The sequence below is a fragment of the Naegleria gruberi genome (assembly GCF_000004985.1).
Source record: "Naegleria gruberi genomic scaffold NAEGRscaffold_62, whole genome shotgun sequence".
Taxonomy (NCBI): Eukaryota; Heterolobosea; class Eutetramitea; order Acrasida; family Naegleriidae; genus Naegleria; species Naegleria gruberi.
Window position 1 is genome coordinate 91,371 of NW_003163265.1, and position 12,617 is coordinate 103,987.

The window sequence follows — 12,617 nt, forward strand, 5'->3', positions numbered from 1 at the left end:
CATGCATCATCCACCAATTGAACGAGCCAAAAATTCATTTAGAGAGAAACTGGATGGTCTAGATACGGCATCCAAAAAGAGAGTTCAAGATTTTTGCGAGAGGGAACGAATCGATTTGCTACTTCATGGACATACTCATATTCCATTCAGAGGGACCATAGGAGATTCCTATAAGACACTCATAGTTGATAATGGATCTTCCACATATGTCAACATGGAAAAGCCAAACAAAATGGCCAGATTTAATACCTATCATATTAAGGGTACTCGTCTTCAAACAATAGAACAACATGTTTGGGATCCAATTTCTCAATCATTTAATGAAAGTACAATCCTAAATACCTCCTCCGTCAATTAAATCAATTTGGCCAGTGCTCTCGAATAAAACTCTGAAACATTCTTCATCATTATCAACGCCAGCAGTAATTTCTTCTGTATAGGTTTCTTGCTTAGTTTGTTGAGTGGTAGTGGCCTTTTTCTTTTTTCTGAGCTTGTTGAAAGTAGGTTTTGTCTGTTCTTCATCATCACTTGAATCTATGCCAATTAATTTAAGTTTAGATCTCAAATATTTGAGTTCTTGTTCCAATCTCTTCTCTCTAATGTAAAGAGCACGAATAGCTTGAGCATCAATATCATCATATTGATAGACTGTAGAGGAGTTGTTACCTTGCTGTTGTGGTTTTTTAGATAAAGAATTTAAAGCCATTGTAATAATAGAGGAAGGAGAAAGAACAGACTCATCATTAACACTTTCTGAATTAGGTGGCACAGTTGTATCAACCACCAATTTTTTAGGTTTTTCAGATGATTGGTTATTATTAACAAGTTTCACAATATTGTTGTCAATTAGTTTTGTGCCATTATCAGCAATAGCTTCAGAGGAGGCTCCAGTGTTGGTATCAGCATAACCTGCAGTTGAACTCTTCTTATCCTTGATGCATCTTGCAGGAATACCAACAAGGGTGCAATCACTTGGGGCATCCTTAACAACTACTGAGCCAGCTCCAATTTTAACATTTGATCCAATAATTATATTTCCCAACACTTTTGATCCAGCTCCAACAAGTACATTATCCCCAAGAGTAGGGTGTCGTTTGCCAGTTTCCTTACCAGTACCTCCAAGTGTCACTAAATACAGAATATTATAGAAATCATGATGAATATCACATACCTCCTTGATAGAGAGTACAATAATTTCCAAGAATTGCTGTTTCTCCAATTACAACTCCACAACCATGATCAATGAAAAATCCCTTACCAATTCTTGCACCTGGATGAATTTCAATACCAGTCCAAGATCTTGAAATAATACACATCAATTTGGCTACAAATCTAAGAATTTTACAAGCCAAAAGCAGAAAATTACTATTCGAATTTTGAGGGTCAATAATATAGTAGAGTAAATGAGCTATTCTATAAGTGAGTATTGCCCATAATCCAGGATAGAGTATTAATTCAAGATAATTATCAAATGCAGGATCATTATCAATAATCACAGAAACGTCAGATTTGAGTTGAGACCATATAGGTTCGGAACAAACACAAACTGATTCAGTATGTTCCTCAATGGTATGTGGTTTTTGTTTTGTTGTACTGAGCTTTGAAAGAGAGTGTAACAATTGTTCTCCTTCCAAAGCTATAACTGATGGTTTTTCAGTAGGTTGATTAACAATGGGATGACTATTCTTTGAAAACGATTCGTCTTCGGAAGAATTTCCAACAGATCCCAACACAACTAAATCAGCATATGAAGCTTTTATCTTGTTTAAAGGAGAAGAAGATGATGAACCCGAATGATGATGGAGATGCTTGGAAGAGGAGTTATCATCAGGAACAACAACTTTGTTTAGAGTGGTGCTCATTGTGAGGTCTTTTTTTTGATTTTAGTGATGGATGCATTAACTCAAAAGGCTATGAATAAACACTTCATTTCCATGGAACTTGAGAAGTGATTTTTCATTCCAGATTTTTTAATTTCCGTAAATCAAAACACAAATTTGCATTACAAAAAGCTTTAAAACTGATAATTTGACTCTAATTCAAAATGGGAATGGGACCAATGTAAGGCAGCATCTATTAGTTTTTCCCAACTCTATTGAGAGAATGCTTGAAATACTATTCTTCAATTCTTCCCAAAGATGACTACTGATGAGAAGAAAATTTACAATATGGTGCTTTTTAATAATTTCAAAGAACCATTGAGTTGCTAGAATAAGGCTTTTTCTGATTTATTAATAAATTCGAGATAAAAAGTTATTGTACATTTTCAAGCGCCAACCATAACGATAAAAAATACCTCGATCCATCATCACTAAGGTTGTTTGAGAAAAGTTTAGCGCGCTATCAGACAACAGAAACTATTTCATACTACAAATATATATTTTCTAGGACAATGGGATCAGGATTATCAAATAACCGAGCTAAAAACTCAACAGATGAACCTAAAAATCCACCAAAGAAATCATCCACTGATACAAAAGATACTAAAGCTGTAGAACAAGCAGACCAAGTTAAACGATCATCAACAGAACCGACTAAGAATGAAACAAAACCGGAAAAGAAACCAGAAAAAAAGAAAGCATACGTTCCAGAATTTGTTTTCCACTCCGATAAGGGTAAGATTATTTTGAACAATTCTTTTTACTAACAGTTGTATTAGATCTTTTATATGGTGATGTAGCTCTTCCATGGCAGGAATCTTACGCACTTGGATTTCATATAATAGACGAACAACATAAAATGCTTGTAAAATTGATTAATGAACTTGCTGAGGCAGTTAGAGATGGGCATATGAGATATGAAATTGGGAGTGTGTTTGACAACTTGGTTGAGTACACTGACTTCCACTTTAAGAAGGAAGAAGAATTGATGGTAAAATATCAATACACAGAAGATGAAGAAGCTGCTCACAAGGAAAAGCATGAACTTTTTATTAAAAAAGTCTTTGACCTTAGAACAGATTTCATTAACATGACAGTGAACAATATTGGCCAAGGTATGTATTCTTGAATCAAATATTTATGGAGCAATTTAATTCCACTTGTTAGATCTTCTTGATTTCTTAACAGATTGGTTATTGACACACATTTGTCAAACTGACAAGAAGTTATGCGATTTCCTTATTAAAAGGAATATTGTTGAAGAGTAAATTGATAATAATATTATGTAAATAAACATTACTATTTCATTTAAATTTTTAAATGAAATTAATTTTTCAGATGTGGTTTGCCATACTCTGTCACAGACGGGCCATGATTCTTTGTGTGCTTCATATCGATTAATAGTTATTAGAAAAAAAATGTCTGCAAGTACTCTTATGGAAAGTAGCTTCTTCAGCTCTGCAAAGTATCCCATGAAACCATATTCAAACGATACCATTACCCAAATTTTCGGATCAGTTGCCTTTCATACAGTTCTTTTCTTTGTATTCTATGCGTTATCTAGTGTAATCTTTTCAACATTTAAAACACTTGATTTTTCCAAAAAGATGGATTGGGTTTCTAGATTGGTCTCCAATTTTCATGCCATTGTATCATTTTGTGGTGCTTTGTATGCCATTCTTACCTATCCATGTTATTTGACTTGGAATTTTTCTTGTTATGATAATGGAATTGGAGAACTCACAATGAGATACACTATTGGTTATTTCTGTAGGTATTTCATATTATTATTGTTCATCATCGGGATTCAATCTGATTGAATGTATTTTTAAATAATTATTATTTAAACAATGAATTATTTAACAATGATAGGTTATGATCTATTATTGATTCTTGCCTTCTATAAAAAGCTTGGTAGTATTGGCATGGTGCTTCATCATGTTTTTGGAATTCTAGGTATGTATTGTGGAATATTTATATTGGACCAACAACAATACAAGGTTGGGGTTTGATTCTTTCCTATGGTAGTTTTAGTTTTGTTGCTTTGATGTTTACTTTGACTGAAGCTACAACTCCATTCGTCAAGTAAGTTGTTAATCCCAAATTAAACATTTAATGTACATTCGAACAGTCAAAGATGGTTCTTGTACGAATGTAAAATGAAGGAAACTTCTTTGTATGCAGCATTTGGTTTCTTACTTTGGTTGGCTTGGTCAATTGTGAGAGTTCCACTTGTACCTCTTTGCGGTTATTACTTGTACTTGAATTATGAAGGTGAGTAGTTCTCATTCAATGATCGGGAAGTTTTTTTAATAATACGAAATTTTCCTTTCCATAAGAATTTAAACTGGTTCCTCCAGCAGTAGTTGTTGTTTGCATTTTCAATTATCTTTTGATTAGTTGTTTGAATTCCTACTGGTATTATTTAATTTCCAAAGGTTTGATTTCAGTATTGTTTGGATCAAACAAGAAAAAGGATATTAAAAAGAATGATTAATGATGAGGAATAAATTTTAATATAATTATTATGTACATGTATGAATTAATGATGAGCACTATGGGTACTATGGAAATACAAGAAGAGCATTCCGAGAGGGGAATCTGGATCGTCAACAGCTTGAACAAATTCGTCAAATTCTATAGTACCATTTTGATCTAGATCTGTTGAAGTAAATGTTCTACTGAGATAATCCTCCAAGGTCTTCCATCTTTGAGAGGTTAATTTGTAGCCATTCATCTTTGCTTGACCAACTTTTTGGGTTAGAATTTAAATAAATACAACAAACATACCGAAAAACTTTCTAAAGAAATCGATCATTTCTTCTTGTTGGACAGATCCGTCACCATTTACATCAATTAAACCGAATACAACTGAAAAAAAGTCAAATGCTTAATAATCGTTTTTTCATAAAAACACTTACATCTTAAAATATCTTTTTCTTCTCCATACAATAATGTACTCAAACCTGTTGCAAGCTCTACAAAGTCAATAGCTCCATTTCCGTCAAGATCAAAAGCTTCATAAATTCTATGGAAAGCAGGCATTGAGTTTTGAATATCAAATTTTTGGGAGAGAGTATTCTTAATAACATCAAAGAAGTTGTCCTTCTCCAACAAACCTTCTTCGTTACTTGCGTTTCTGAATTCTTCCAATAGAATTTTTAACTCGATTTCTCCCACTAATTAGTTCATGTCTTGTAGATAACATACTTTGAAAACTTACTTTTGAGACTTTTTGTGAGGTCCTTGGTTAAACTAGTTGTAGAAGCGGAACAAGTTGAACCACATTCGCTCATTGTATCTCCAGAGTCATCTAATGTATTTGTAGCTTGGAGTGTTGAAAGTTTAGGTTTGGCTCTTCTTTTACTATTCATAAGATCGGCCAACAACATCTCTGAGGAGATTTCCTCACCTGGTGCTCTCTGAGGTACTTCATGTACCGATGATGCGCGAGAGGAACGAGAAGCATTGGATCTTGGCATTTTTTAATGTAGTTTTCTGGAGATGGTGTAAGCGCCAATTCTTTGACTTCTTCCCCAATCATTTGTGAGAGACATTTGTTATTTTCCATCACCACAAGTTAATTGTATTCTTTTAATACACTTCCAACAAGACTTTCCAAACAACAACACCTTTCATTATTAGAGAGGGGTTATGATTGTTCTTCTTCTTCTTTCTTTTGTCTAAGGTCATCAAAACTACAACAATAACATTTTTGGGCGGGCAATAGGTGATTTATCACATGTTCCTTAATCAATTTAATATTTACAAACTGAAAACACAAAAATGAAACGAAATAAAAATTTTAAATATCAATATATCTAGATTATTCAAGAGGAGAAAACTCTCACAAAATGAGTACATCTTTTATTTCATCAAGTTTTAAAAAGGTCCATAATTCTTCTAGCACTGCAACTCTATTGAGGCTCAAAGTAATTGGAAGGAAAGTTTGCTAAAGGAACAATCAATTAATTAATGGATGTCTACCTAAACAAGAAGAAAACAAATCTCAAGTCATTGTCTATTATTGTTTTAAACGGATAACTCATAAAAAAAAATGTCAGTTGCCAAAAGCCCCACTAAAAAATTAAAATTTATTTGCTCTACTTCGTGTTCGGGACAAGAGCAAGAACGTGAACTTCTTGGACACTATGAAAATGTAGAAACAAATGATAGAAGATTATTAAAAAAGAAGAGACAAGTTGATGAAACAATGGTACAACCATTGGAAGCTTCTCTACATCAACAACAAACAGAAATAATTCTTGATGCTACATCAGCTGATCATCAAAATAATCAAACCGATACAATAATAGGAAATGATATTGGAAAGCCAACAAATTTCAAAAGAGGTATTCACATTGCCATTGATCATGAAAATGGAATTTTAAAAGGTTTGTTTAAAATAATAATCATCTCTCTTACACTTTCACCTCTTTGAAACCCTACTCTCTATATATACACACACAAACTAATCATATATTTCTATTTTATATATACACACTCTGTGCTCATATATAGGTGTTCCTGAACAATGGAGAGCCAAAGTTGGTGATGCACACTCATATGACAATTATCGTAAAATGACTGAAGATGAACCAATTGCACCTTATTTAATTCCCGATTTAGATCTAAATGCCGATTCCAAGAAGAAGAAGAATGATACAACAAGAACAACAACAACAGCACTTATTATTTCTGAACCACGTGAATTTACACATCACATTCATGTTGATTATAACCCTGAAACTGGGTTTACTGGTTTACCAGATACTTGGAAAGAGATTTTAACTTCTGGTGTTAATGCAGGTCAAATTACAGTTGACGATGTTATGAATAATAAGGAAGATGCATTAAGAATTGCAGAGGTAAGTTTAATTTCAACACGTAATTATATTATCATTTTTCAATGAATAATAATTTATTACACATATTTATTACAGTTTATTGACAGTGGAATGACATTAGCACCTCTTAAAATTGATAAATTTCAAGGAGTCAAACAAAAAAGATTACCTGATTTTATTTCAATTGAAGATCCAACAAAGATTTTTGAAAACATGATGCCAATAGATGAAGGATCAACAGGTGTTGTCATGATTGGAACTCACATCAAAACAGGATTGAAATGTGCATTGAAAAAAATTGAAATTCAACAAACAACGAAATTGGAAGCTCTAGAAAATGAATTAACAATGATGGAATCATGTAAACATAATAATATTGTAGCATATATGGGAGCTTATCAACACAATAGTCATTTGTGGATTTCAATGGAACTTATGGACTGTGGGAAATTAACTGATCTCATCTATAAAACTATTCTAAGAGAGGATGAGATTGCATACGTTTTGAGAGAGACACTCAAAGCTTTGAAATATTTACACGACAATAACAAAATGCATAGAGATATTAAGAGTGATAACATTCTTGTTAACTCAAAAGGTGAAATTAAATTAGCAGATTTTGGATTTTGTGTCGAGTTGAGTACCAAGAAGGAAAAACACAAGAGTACCGTAGGTACACCATTTTGGATGGTAAGTTATTCTCTTTTTTTTTCAAAATTCATACAAGTATCTATTAGGCTCCAGAAGGTTAGTTTCTTATTATTTATAACACTGTATCAAATTTCAAAAAAATAGTAATAAGAGCCATCGAGTATGGTCCTAATGTTGATATTTGGAGCTTGGGTATTATGGCTTTAGAAATGGCAGAAGGTGAGCCTCCTCTTATTGAACTTCCTGTTCTTAGGGCACTGTTTATAATTGCAACCCAAGGCCCACCAACATTAAAGGAACCACACAAATGGTCAGCCAATTTTAGTGACTTTTTATCAAGATGTTTGGTTAAGGATCCTATGGAGAGAGCATCATCCTCAGAATTATTGGAACACCCATTTTTAAAGATTGCTTGTGAACCACAAAAGATGGCCGACTTGATGAAAAAGTATCACTTGTCAAAACACTAATGTATTTTTAATGTAAATTATGTCAGAAAACTATCCAACAAGTTCATTTTACAAAAGTTTTACATATTTGCTTTCTTTGAGGACACCAATCTTCCCTCTGACCAAACTTCGTCAAAGGACATGGAAAGTGTTTTTGAGTTTGGTGTTGCCAACCTTTTTTCTACATTATCTTTTGTTTCTAATATTCCTACCCCGTGCTTTTTTCCTTTAAACCACTCCCCTCTATATTTAACTCCTGATGATAGCCCTTCAAAGAAGTAAATTCCCTTTCCTTGCTTTTGGTCGTTCACCCATTCACCATCATAAATATCACCATTGGCATAGGTAAAAGTTCCATGGCCTTGTCTCTTTCCGTCAACCACTTCTCCTTCATAGACACCTTCGAGATAAGTAATGATAGCCTTACCAGTTTGTTTATCCTTAGCCCACTCTCCTTCATACTTTGTAACACCATCTCCATAAGTTAAGGTACCTTCACCATGTCTACATCCTTTTTCGAATTCACCACAATATACAGAACCATCCCTAAAAGTAAATGTTCCCTTGCCATCTGGGAAATTATCAACAAAGTTGCCTTCATACTTGTCACCAAGAGAAGTGTATTCAATTATTGCTTGTCCATTTTTTTTATCTTTCTCCCAATCACCAACGTGTGTGTAATTTGGAGTAAAATAATAGCCTTGCCCATGCCTATTATCGTCCAAGAGTTCCCCAGTATAGACAGATCCATCTGGATACTCTATTCTACCATAACCTGATTTTTTACCATTTACCCAAGAACCGTCATATGTTAGATCCGAACCTTTGTAAAAACCTTTACCATTAGGTTGACCTTTTCTGTCTAGTTCTCCACTATATTGTCCTTTTGCAAAATTAATATCTCCTCTAATAGGAGAGCTTGGTTCCTCCGCTATCTCATTTATCTGTGCTGCACTTTGATTGCCTTCTGTTGCACTATCATTTTCCTTATTAGCATCTGCTAATATTTCTGCTTTTGGGGATTCTTTTTTTTCTGGTGTAATTGACTCAAGTTGATTAGTTTCATCATTAGAGGAGTTAGTTTGCAATGGTGTTAAATCTGTTGAGGCAGAAGGGGATAATGATTTTGGATATGTTATTTTTAAATTTGAATATTCTGGAGGAGGAGATAGTTGAGATTTTCTATTACTCTCCTCTTCGTCATCATCCTTAATTAAAAGATTCCACTTTTTTGGAGATTCAAACGCTTTAAGAGTATCCTTGTTTTGTTTAAATCCGAGTTTGTGTTTTTTCTTTTTTTCTTGATTAAGTGATTTAAGTCTGGATGCAATAGGGGATTCGCTCCTTGAAAAATCTTCCTTAGTTAGTTTAGGGCTCTCATAAACAGGCATTTCAAGCCTGGTATTAAGCATCTTTTCAAATGTGGTCTCCTCTTCGCTCTCTTCTGTTATTGGTGTATCTATAATATCACTACCATCAATATTATCAAAAGAAGTATCTGCAATAATTTGTACAACGTCCTTAGGTCTTTCAGAAAAGACTGTTTGTGAAATATCATCTACTACATCATTTTCTTCCCCGTAACTAGATTCTGAAGAATCGGAATCATCCCCCGATGAGTTTGATGAAGACAAAATTGCTTTTGATGATTCCGAGTCTACTTCTTTTGCAACATTGGGTTTGCTTTCCTCTTGATTGGCATAATGTGGAGGCTCATCAAATTCCTTAAGCGTTTTTTTGGAGGCTTCCATAGATGGTTCTTTTGCAGAGCGTTGTGCAGCACTATCAATGCCATTTGTTTTTTCTAGCTCAGTTGTGATTGGATAGAACGGTTCCTTTTTAGTTGCAGCATTAGAGATGTTTTGGATTTCGTTAGAGTGCAAGTTTTCATCATAGGTTTTGAGTTCCTCATCATCTGAAGAGGAGGAATCATTACTTGGTCCCTCATTGCTAAAGACAGAGTTTGAAATTTCGTCTTTTGGAGACTCATTCTTTGCTTCATTAGGATGTGTAAATTGTTCAATTGGAATAGACTTGGGAATGATTAAATCTTCATTCATTTTAGCATTTCTAGAATCACTTACATCCTTTACTTTTTCTAAATAAATTGTTGGCTCTTCTTTATGTTCCTTGCTTGGCACATATGTAGGGCAATTTTCTGTTAATAAGGGTTTGTTTTCAATACTTGAGCGGTCTGAATTGACATCTTCTTGTGTCTGGTTATTTTGTTCCTGAACAACTTGTTTGGCAGGGTTAGGAGTCCTAGGACTGGAAGCTTCTCCCTTCTCAATTTCAGTAATATCTTGCTGAGAAATAGAAGTAACTTTTTGTTTAGACTGATCAGGATTAATTACTGAGTGAGATTGAATCTCTTCCGTAGCTGATTGGTTCTCCATAGAGCTTGGTTGTTGTGTTTCATCAGTTTGTTCCGAATGTTGTTTAACATCCATCAGATGGTTATGTTCATTAATTGATGTGTTTTTGGTTGAAAGGTATGTTTCTTGGGCTTGGGTTGAATTAATTACTGGATCTTGTCTTGATTCCTTTCTTGGTTTTGAGTCATCGAACGACATGGAGGCAACTTCGTGGTGAATGATTTGTTTTTCATCCTCAGATAGGTCGCTTGGTAACTCTGACAATGAATCAAGATCTAAATTTTGCGGTATATGGTTTTCTGAGCTTGAAGACTTACTCTCAGGTTCTTGCAATGAAACTTCCACTACTGTGGAAACTTTGTTCTTCTCTTGCAGATGTTCATCTTCGTTAATTGATACAGGAGGATCTTGTTTGACTTGAGGAGAGGAAGAATGGCTTTTAGCCTCAACAATTTTTAAAGTCTTTTCTTTTAACTTTTCAAAATTAGTTTTTGGTTTTGGTTGTGGAATTTCAGGTTCTGAAACAATAGGATGTCCTACCCTTTCAGTATCTTGAGCTAGTGGTTCGTTGCATATATTCTCTTCCTCTGTTGAATAATCGCTCTCAGATGTAGATTCGCCATTGATAGCATCTTCATCTGTGATAGATTCCGAAGAATCAGAGATGATATTTTTCTTTGAATCTGTTTGAACAACAGGAGCAGACTGAGTTCCAGAGGAGACTTTAGATGAGTTTTGTTTTTCAACTGGTGGATCAGATTGTTCTGTAGGCGATCTAGATGTTGGTTTCGAATGGAGAGGGATTGGTTTCGTTTCCTCCTCAATCTCTTCTATTTTACATACAGTTTCCTCCTCTCTAACAGGTTCCTCATAAATAATCTCAATACCCTTATATTGTTCAGATCTTGATTTTCTAGGTTCTTCAATGGTAATTTCATCTTGGTTTTCGAAATAGGTTTCATCAATATATTTGGACATGTCATCACTTTGAGATTTTACTGTCTTTTCCTTGTGAGTTGGTTTTTTGGGAATGGATTCCTTCTTTTTTGATTTTTTAGGTTCCTTCTTATTCTTGTTATATTTCTTTTTGTTTTGAGCTTCAGCAATGCTAATTGTGCTTCTGTTGCTGGTGGTAGGCTCTACTTGAGCTGAAGTTTGTAAATCACTATTTTTCTTTCTATTCTTTTTCTTTTTTGGTTTTTCAAGAGATTCTGAAGCTACTCTCATTGGAAGGTTTGGGACATATTCATATCGTTGATTTATCCATTCATCATCAAGTTTTTCTTCGTCTTTTTTTGAGATAACTTCAACAATGATTTCGTCTTCATCAGTGCTTGTCAATGTTTCTTCAGCAATAGTAACTGTTCCCTTATCTCTTATTTTTACAATTCTCCTGGGATACATATCATCAGATTCCACATTTGGTATGTAAGATTCTGGTTCAACAGGATCTGTTTGAGTGCTTGCATCGATTTCAAAATCTGGAGTTTGAGTTTGAACCTCTCTTTCATTCAAAGTTTGTCTAACAAGAAAAACTTCTTGCGAGGTTCTGTCGTAAACTACATCTACACTTGGCGATTTGAATCCTTGTTTGATCGCCTCTTTCATCAATTCAACTTCCTTAGCATCCCCATGAATACGCTTCCCAAACATATTATCAATGACAGGAGGAATTTCTGTTCCTCTGGAATAAAGCTTAGTTTTGGAATAAATGAGACTCGGGTTAATATCTATTGATGTTTTCACCATTGCGTTTTTTCCTTGTTCAGCAACTTGCTGTTTCTTTTTCCTTTCTTCATCTTCCTCTCTCTGTGATATATAACTCATATATTCTTGGGAGTGAAAAGTTGGTTTATCGGTAGGGTGATGAGAATCTACAAGTGGTTTGTAGGAAGAACCAGAAGAGAAAAACTTTTCTTTTAGTGGTGACGAAATGGAAGGAAGTGTAAGGGAGAGCTCGGCTTGTCTCGATCTTAACGACTCATCAAAGGTGCTCACGTTTGAGTTTGGTGTATTCAAAGAACTCTTTGGCAAACTTGTTTTTGAGCCAGTAGTACTAAAACTAGAAAAGGGAGAATTTAAAATCGAAGAAAATGAAGGTGATAAATCCAATCTAGGTGGAGCAAAATAAGATGATTCCTTCTTTCTTAAAATGTCATCCCTATTGTTCGTTGACGAGGAAAACGTTGAAAAGGGGGACGAAAAAGAAGGAGAGGAGAACTGATAGTCTCTGCTCATTTTTTTGGATAATATTAAGGTTAGTGGTGCTCCTTGTACGGCTACTATTGGCGCAAAATTGAAACTTAAAATTATTAATACAAATTATTAAAAAAAATATTACGTTAAAAAAGTCACAACAAGATTAAATTGATTCTAATGGATAATTATTAATCATCAAATATTAATTATTAATTA

The 12,617-nt window shown here is 34.1% G+C and overlaps 5 protein-coding genes across 5 annotated transcripts; 2 read left to right on the forward strand and 3 right to left on the reverse strand.

The window, feature by feature from the left end:
• Positions 1-296: 296 nt before the first annotated feature.
• NAEGRDRAFT_81554 (uncharacterized protein) lies at positions 297-1,862 on the reverse strand (the record flags this gene model as incomplete). The annotated part of the gene is made up of 2 exons (XM_002671313.1): positions 297-1,128; positions 1,172-1,862. The coding sequence occupies 2 exons, from the start codon at positions 1,860-1,862 to the stop codon at positions 335-337; spliced, it is 1,485 nt and encodes a 494-aa protein (XP_002671359.1). The 3' UTR covers positions 297-334.
• A 1,436-nt stretch (positions 1,863-3,298) lies between these two features.
• On the forward strand, positions 3,299-4,377 carry NAEGRDRAFT_73614 (uncharacterized protein; the record flags this gene model as incomplete). The annotated part of the gene is made up of 5 exons (XM_002671258.1): positions 3,299-3,650; positions 3,753-3,836; positions 3,881-3,965; positions 4,012-4,154; positions 4,319-4,377. 5 exons carry the CDS (start codon positions 3,299-3,301, stop codon positions 4,375-4,377), a joined length of 723 nt encoding a protein of 240 aa, XP_002671304.1.
• NAEGRDRAFT_56345 (uncharacterized protein) lies at positions 4,370-5,381 on the reverse strand. The gene is made up of 4 exons (XM_002671314.1): positions 5,104-5,381; positions 4,802-5,059; positions 4,671-4,751; positions 4,370-4,631 (listed from the first exon to the last, which is right to left on the reverse strand). Exons 1-4 carry the CDS (start codon positions 5,360-5,362, stop codon positions 4,423-4,425), a joined length of 807 nt encoding a protein of 268 aa, XP_002671360.1. The 5' UTR covers positions 5,363-5,381; the 3' UTR covers positions 4,370-4,422.
• Positions 5,382-7,114: 1,733 nt separating this feature from the next.
• Positions 7,115-7,900, forward strand: NAEGRDRAFT_83294 (uncharacterized protein; the record flags this gene model as incomplete). The annotated part of the gene is made up of 3 exons (XM_002671259.1): positions 7,115-7,417; positions 7,465-7,474; positions 7,523-7,900. The coding sequence occupies 3 exons, from the start codon at positions 7,115-7,117 to the stop codon at positions 7,846-7,848; spliced, it is 639 nt and encodes a 212-aa protein (XP_002671305.1). The 3' UTR covers positions 7,849-7,900.
• A 7-nt stretch (positions 7,901-7,907) lies between these two features.
• NAEGRDRAFT_73617 (uncharacterized protein) lies at positions 7,908-12,440 on the reverse strand (the record flags this gene model as incomplete). Its single annotated transcript, XM_002671315.1, has 1 exon — positions 7,908-12,440. One exon carries the CDS (start codon positions 12,438-12,440, stop codon positions 7,908-7,910), a length of 4,533 nt encoding a protein of 1,510 aa, XP_002671361.1.
• Positions 12,441-12,617: the final 177 nt, after the last annotated feature.

What these genes read in the sequence shown, in the direction of transcription:
- NAEGRDRAFT_56345 (XM_002671314.1), bottom strand. Translation starts at nt 5,362, where the DNA reads ATGCCAAGATCCAATGCTTCTCGTTCCTCTCGCGCATCATCGGTACAT. An exon ending in CCTCACAAAAAGTCTCAAAA is followed by an intron (nt 5,060 to 5,103) that starts GTAAGTTTTCAA and finishes TGAACTAATTAG; the next exon opens with TGGGAGAAATCGAGTTAAAA. An exon ending in AGAAAAAGATATTTTAAGAT is followed by an intron (nt 4,752 to 4,801) that starts GTAAGTGTTTTT and finishes ACTTTTTTTCAG; the next exon opens with TTGTATTCGGTTTAATTGAT.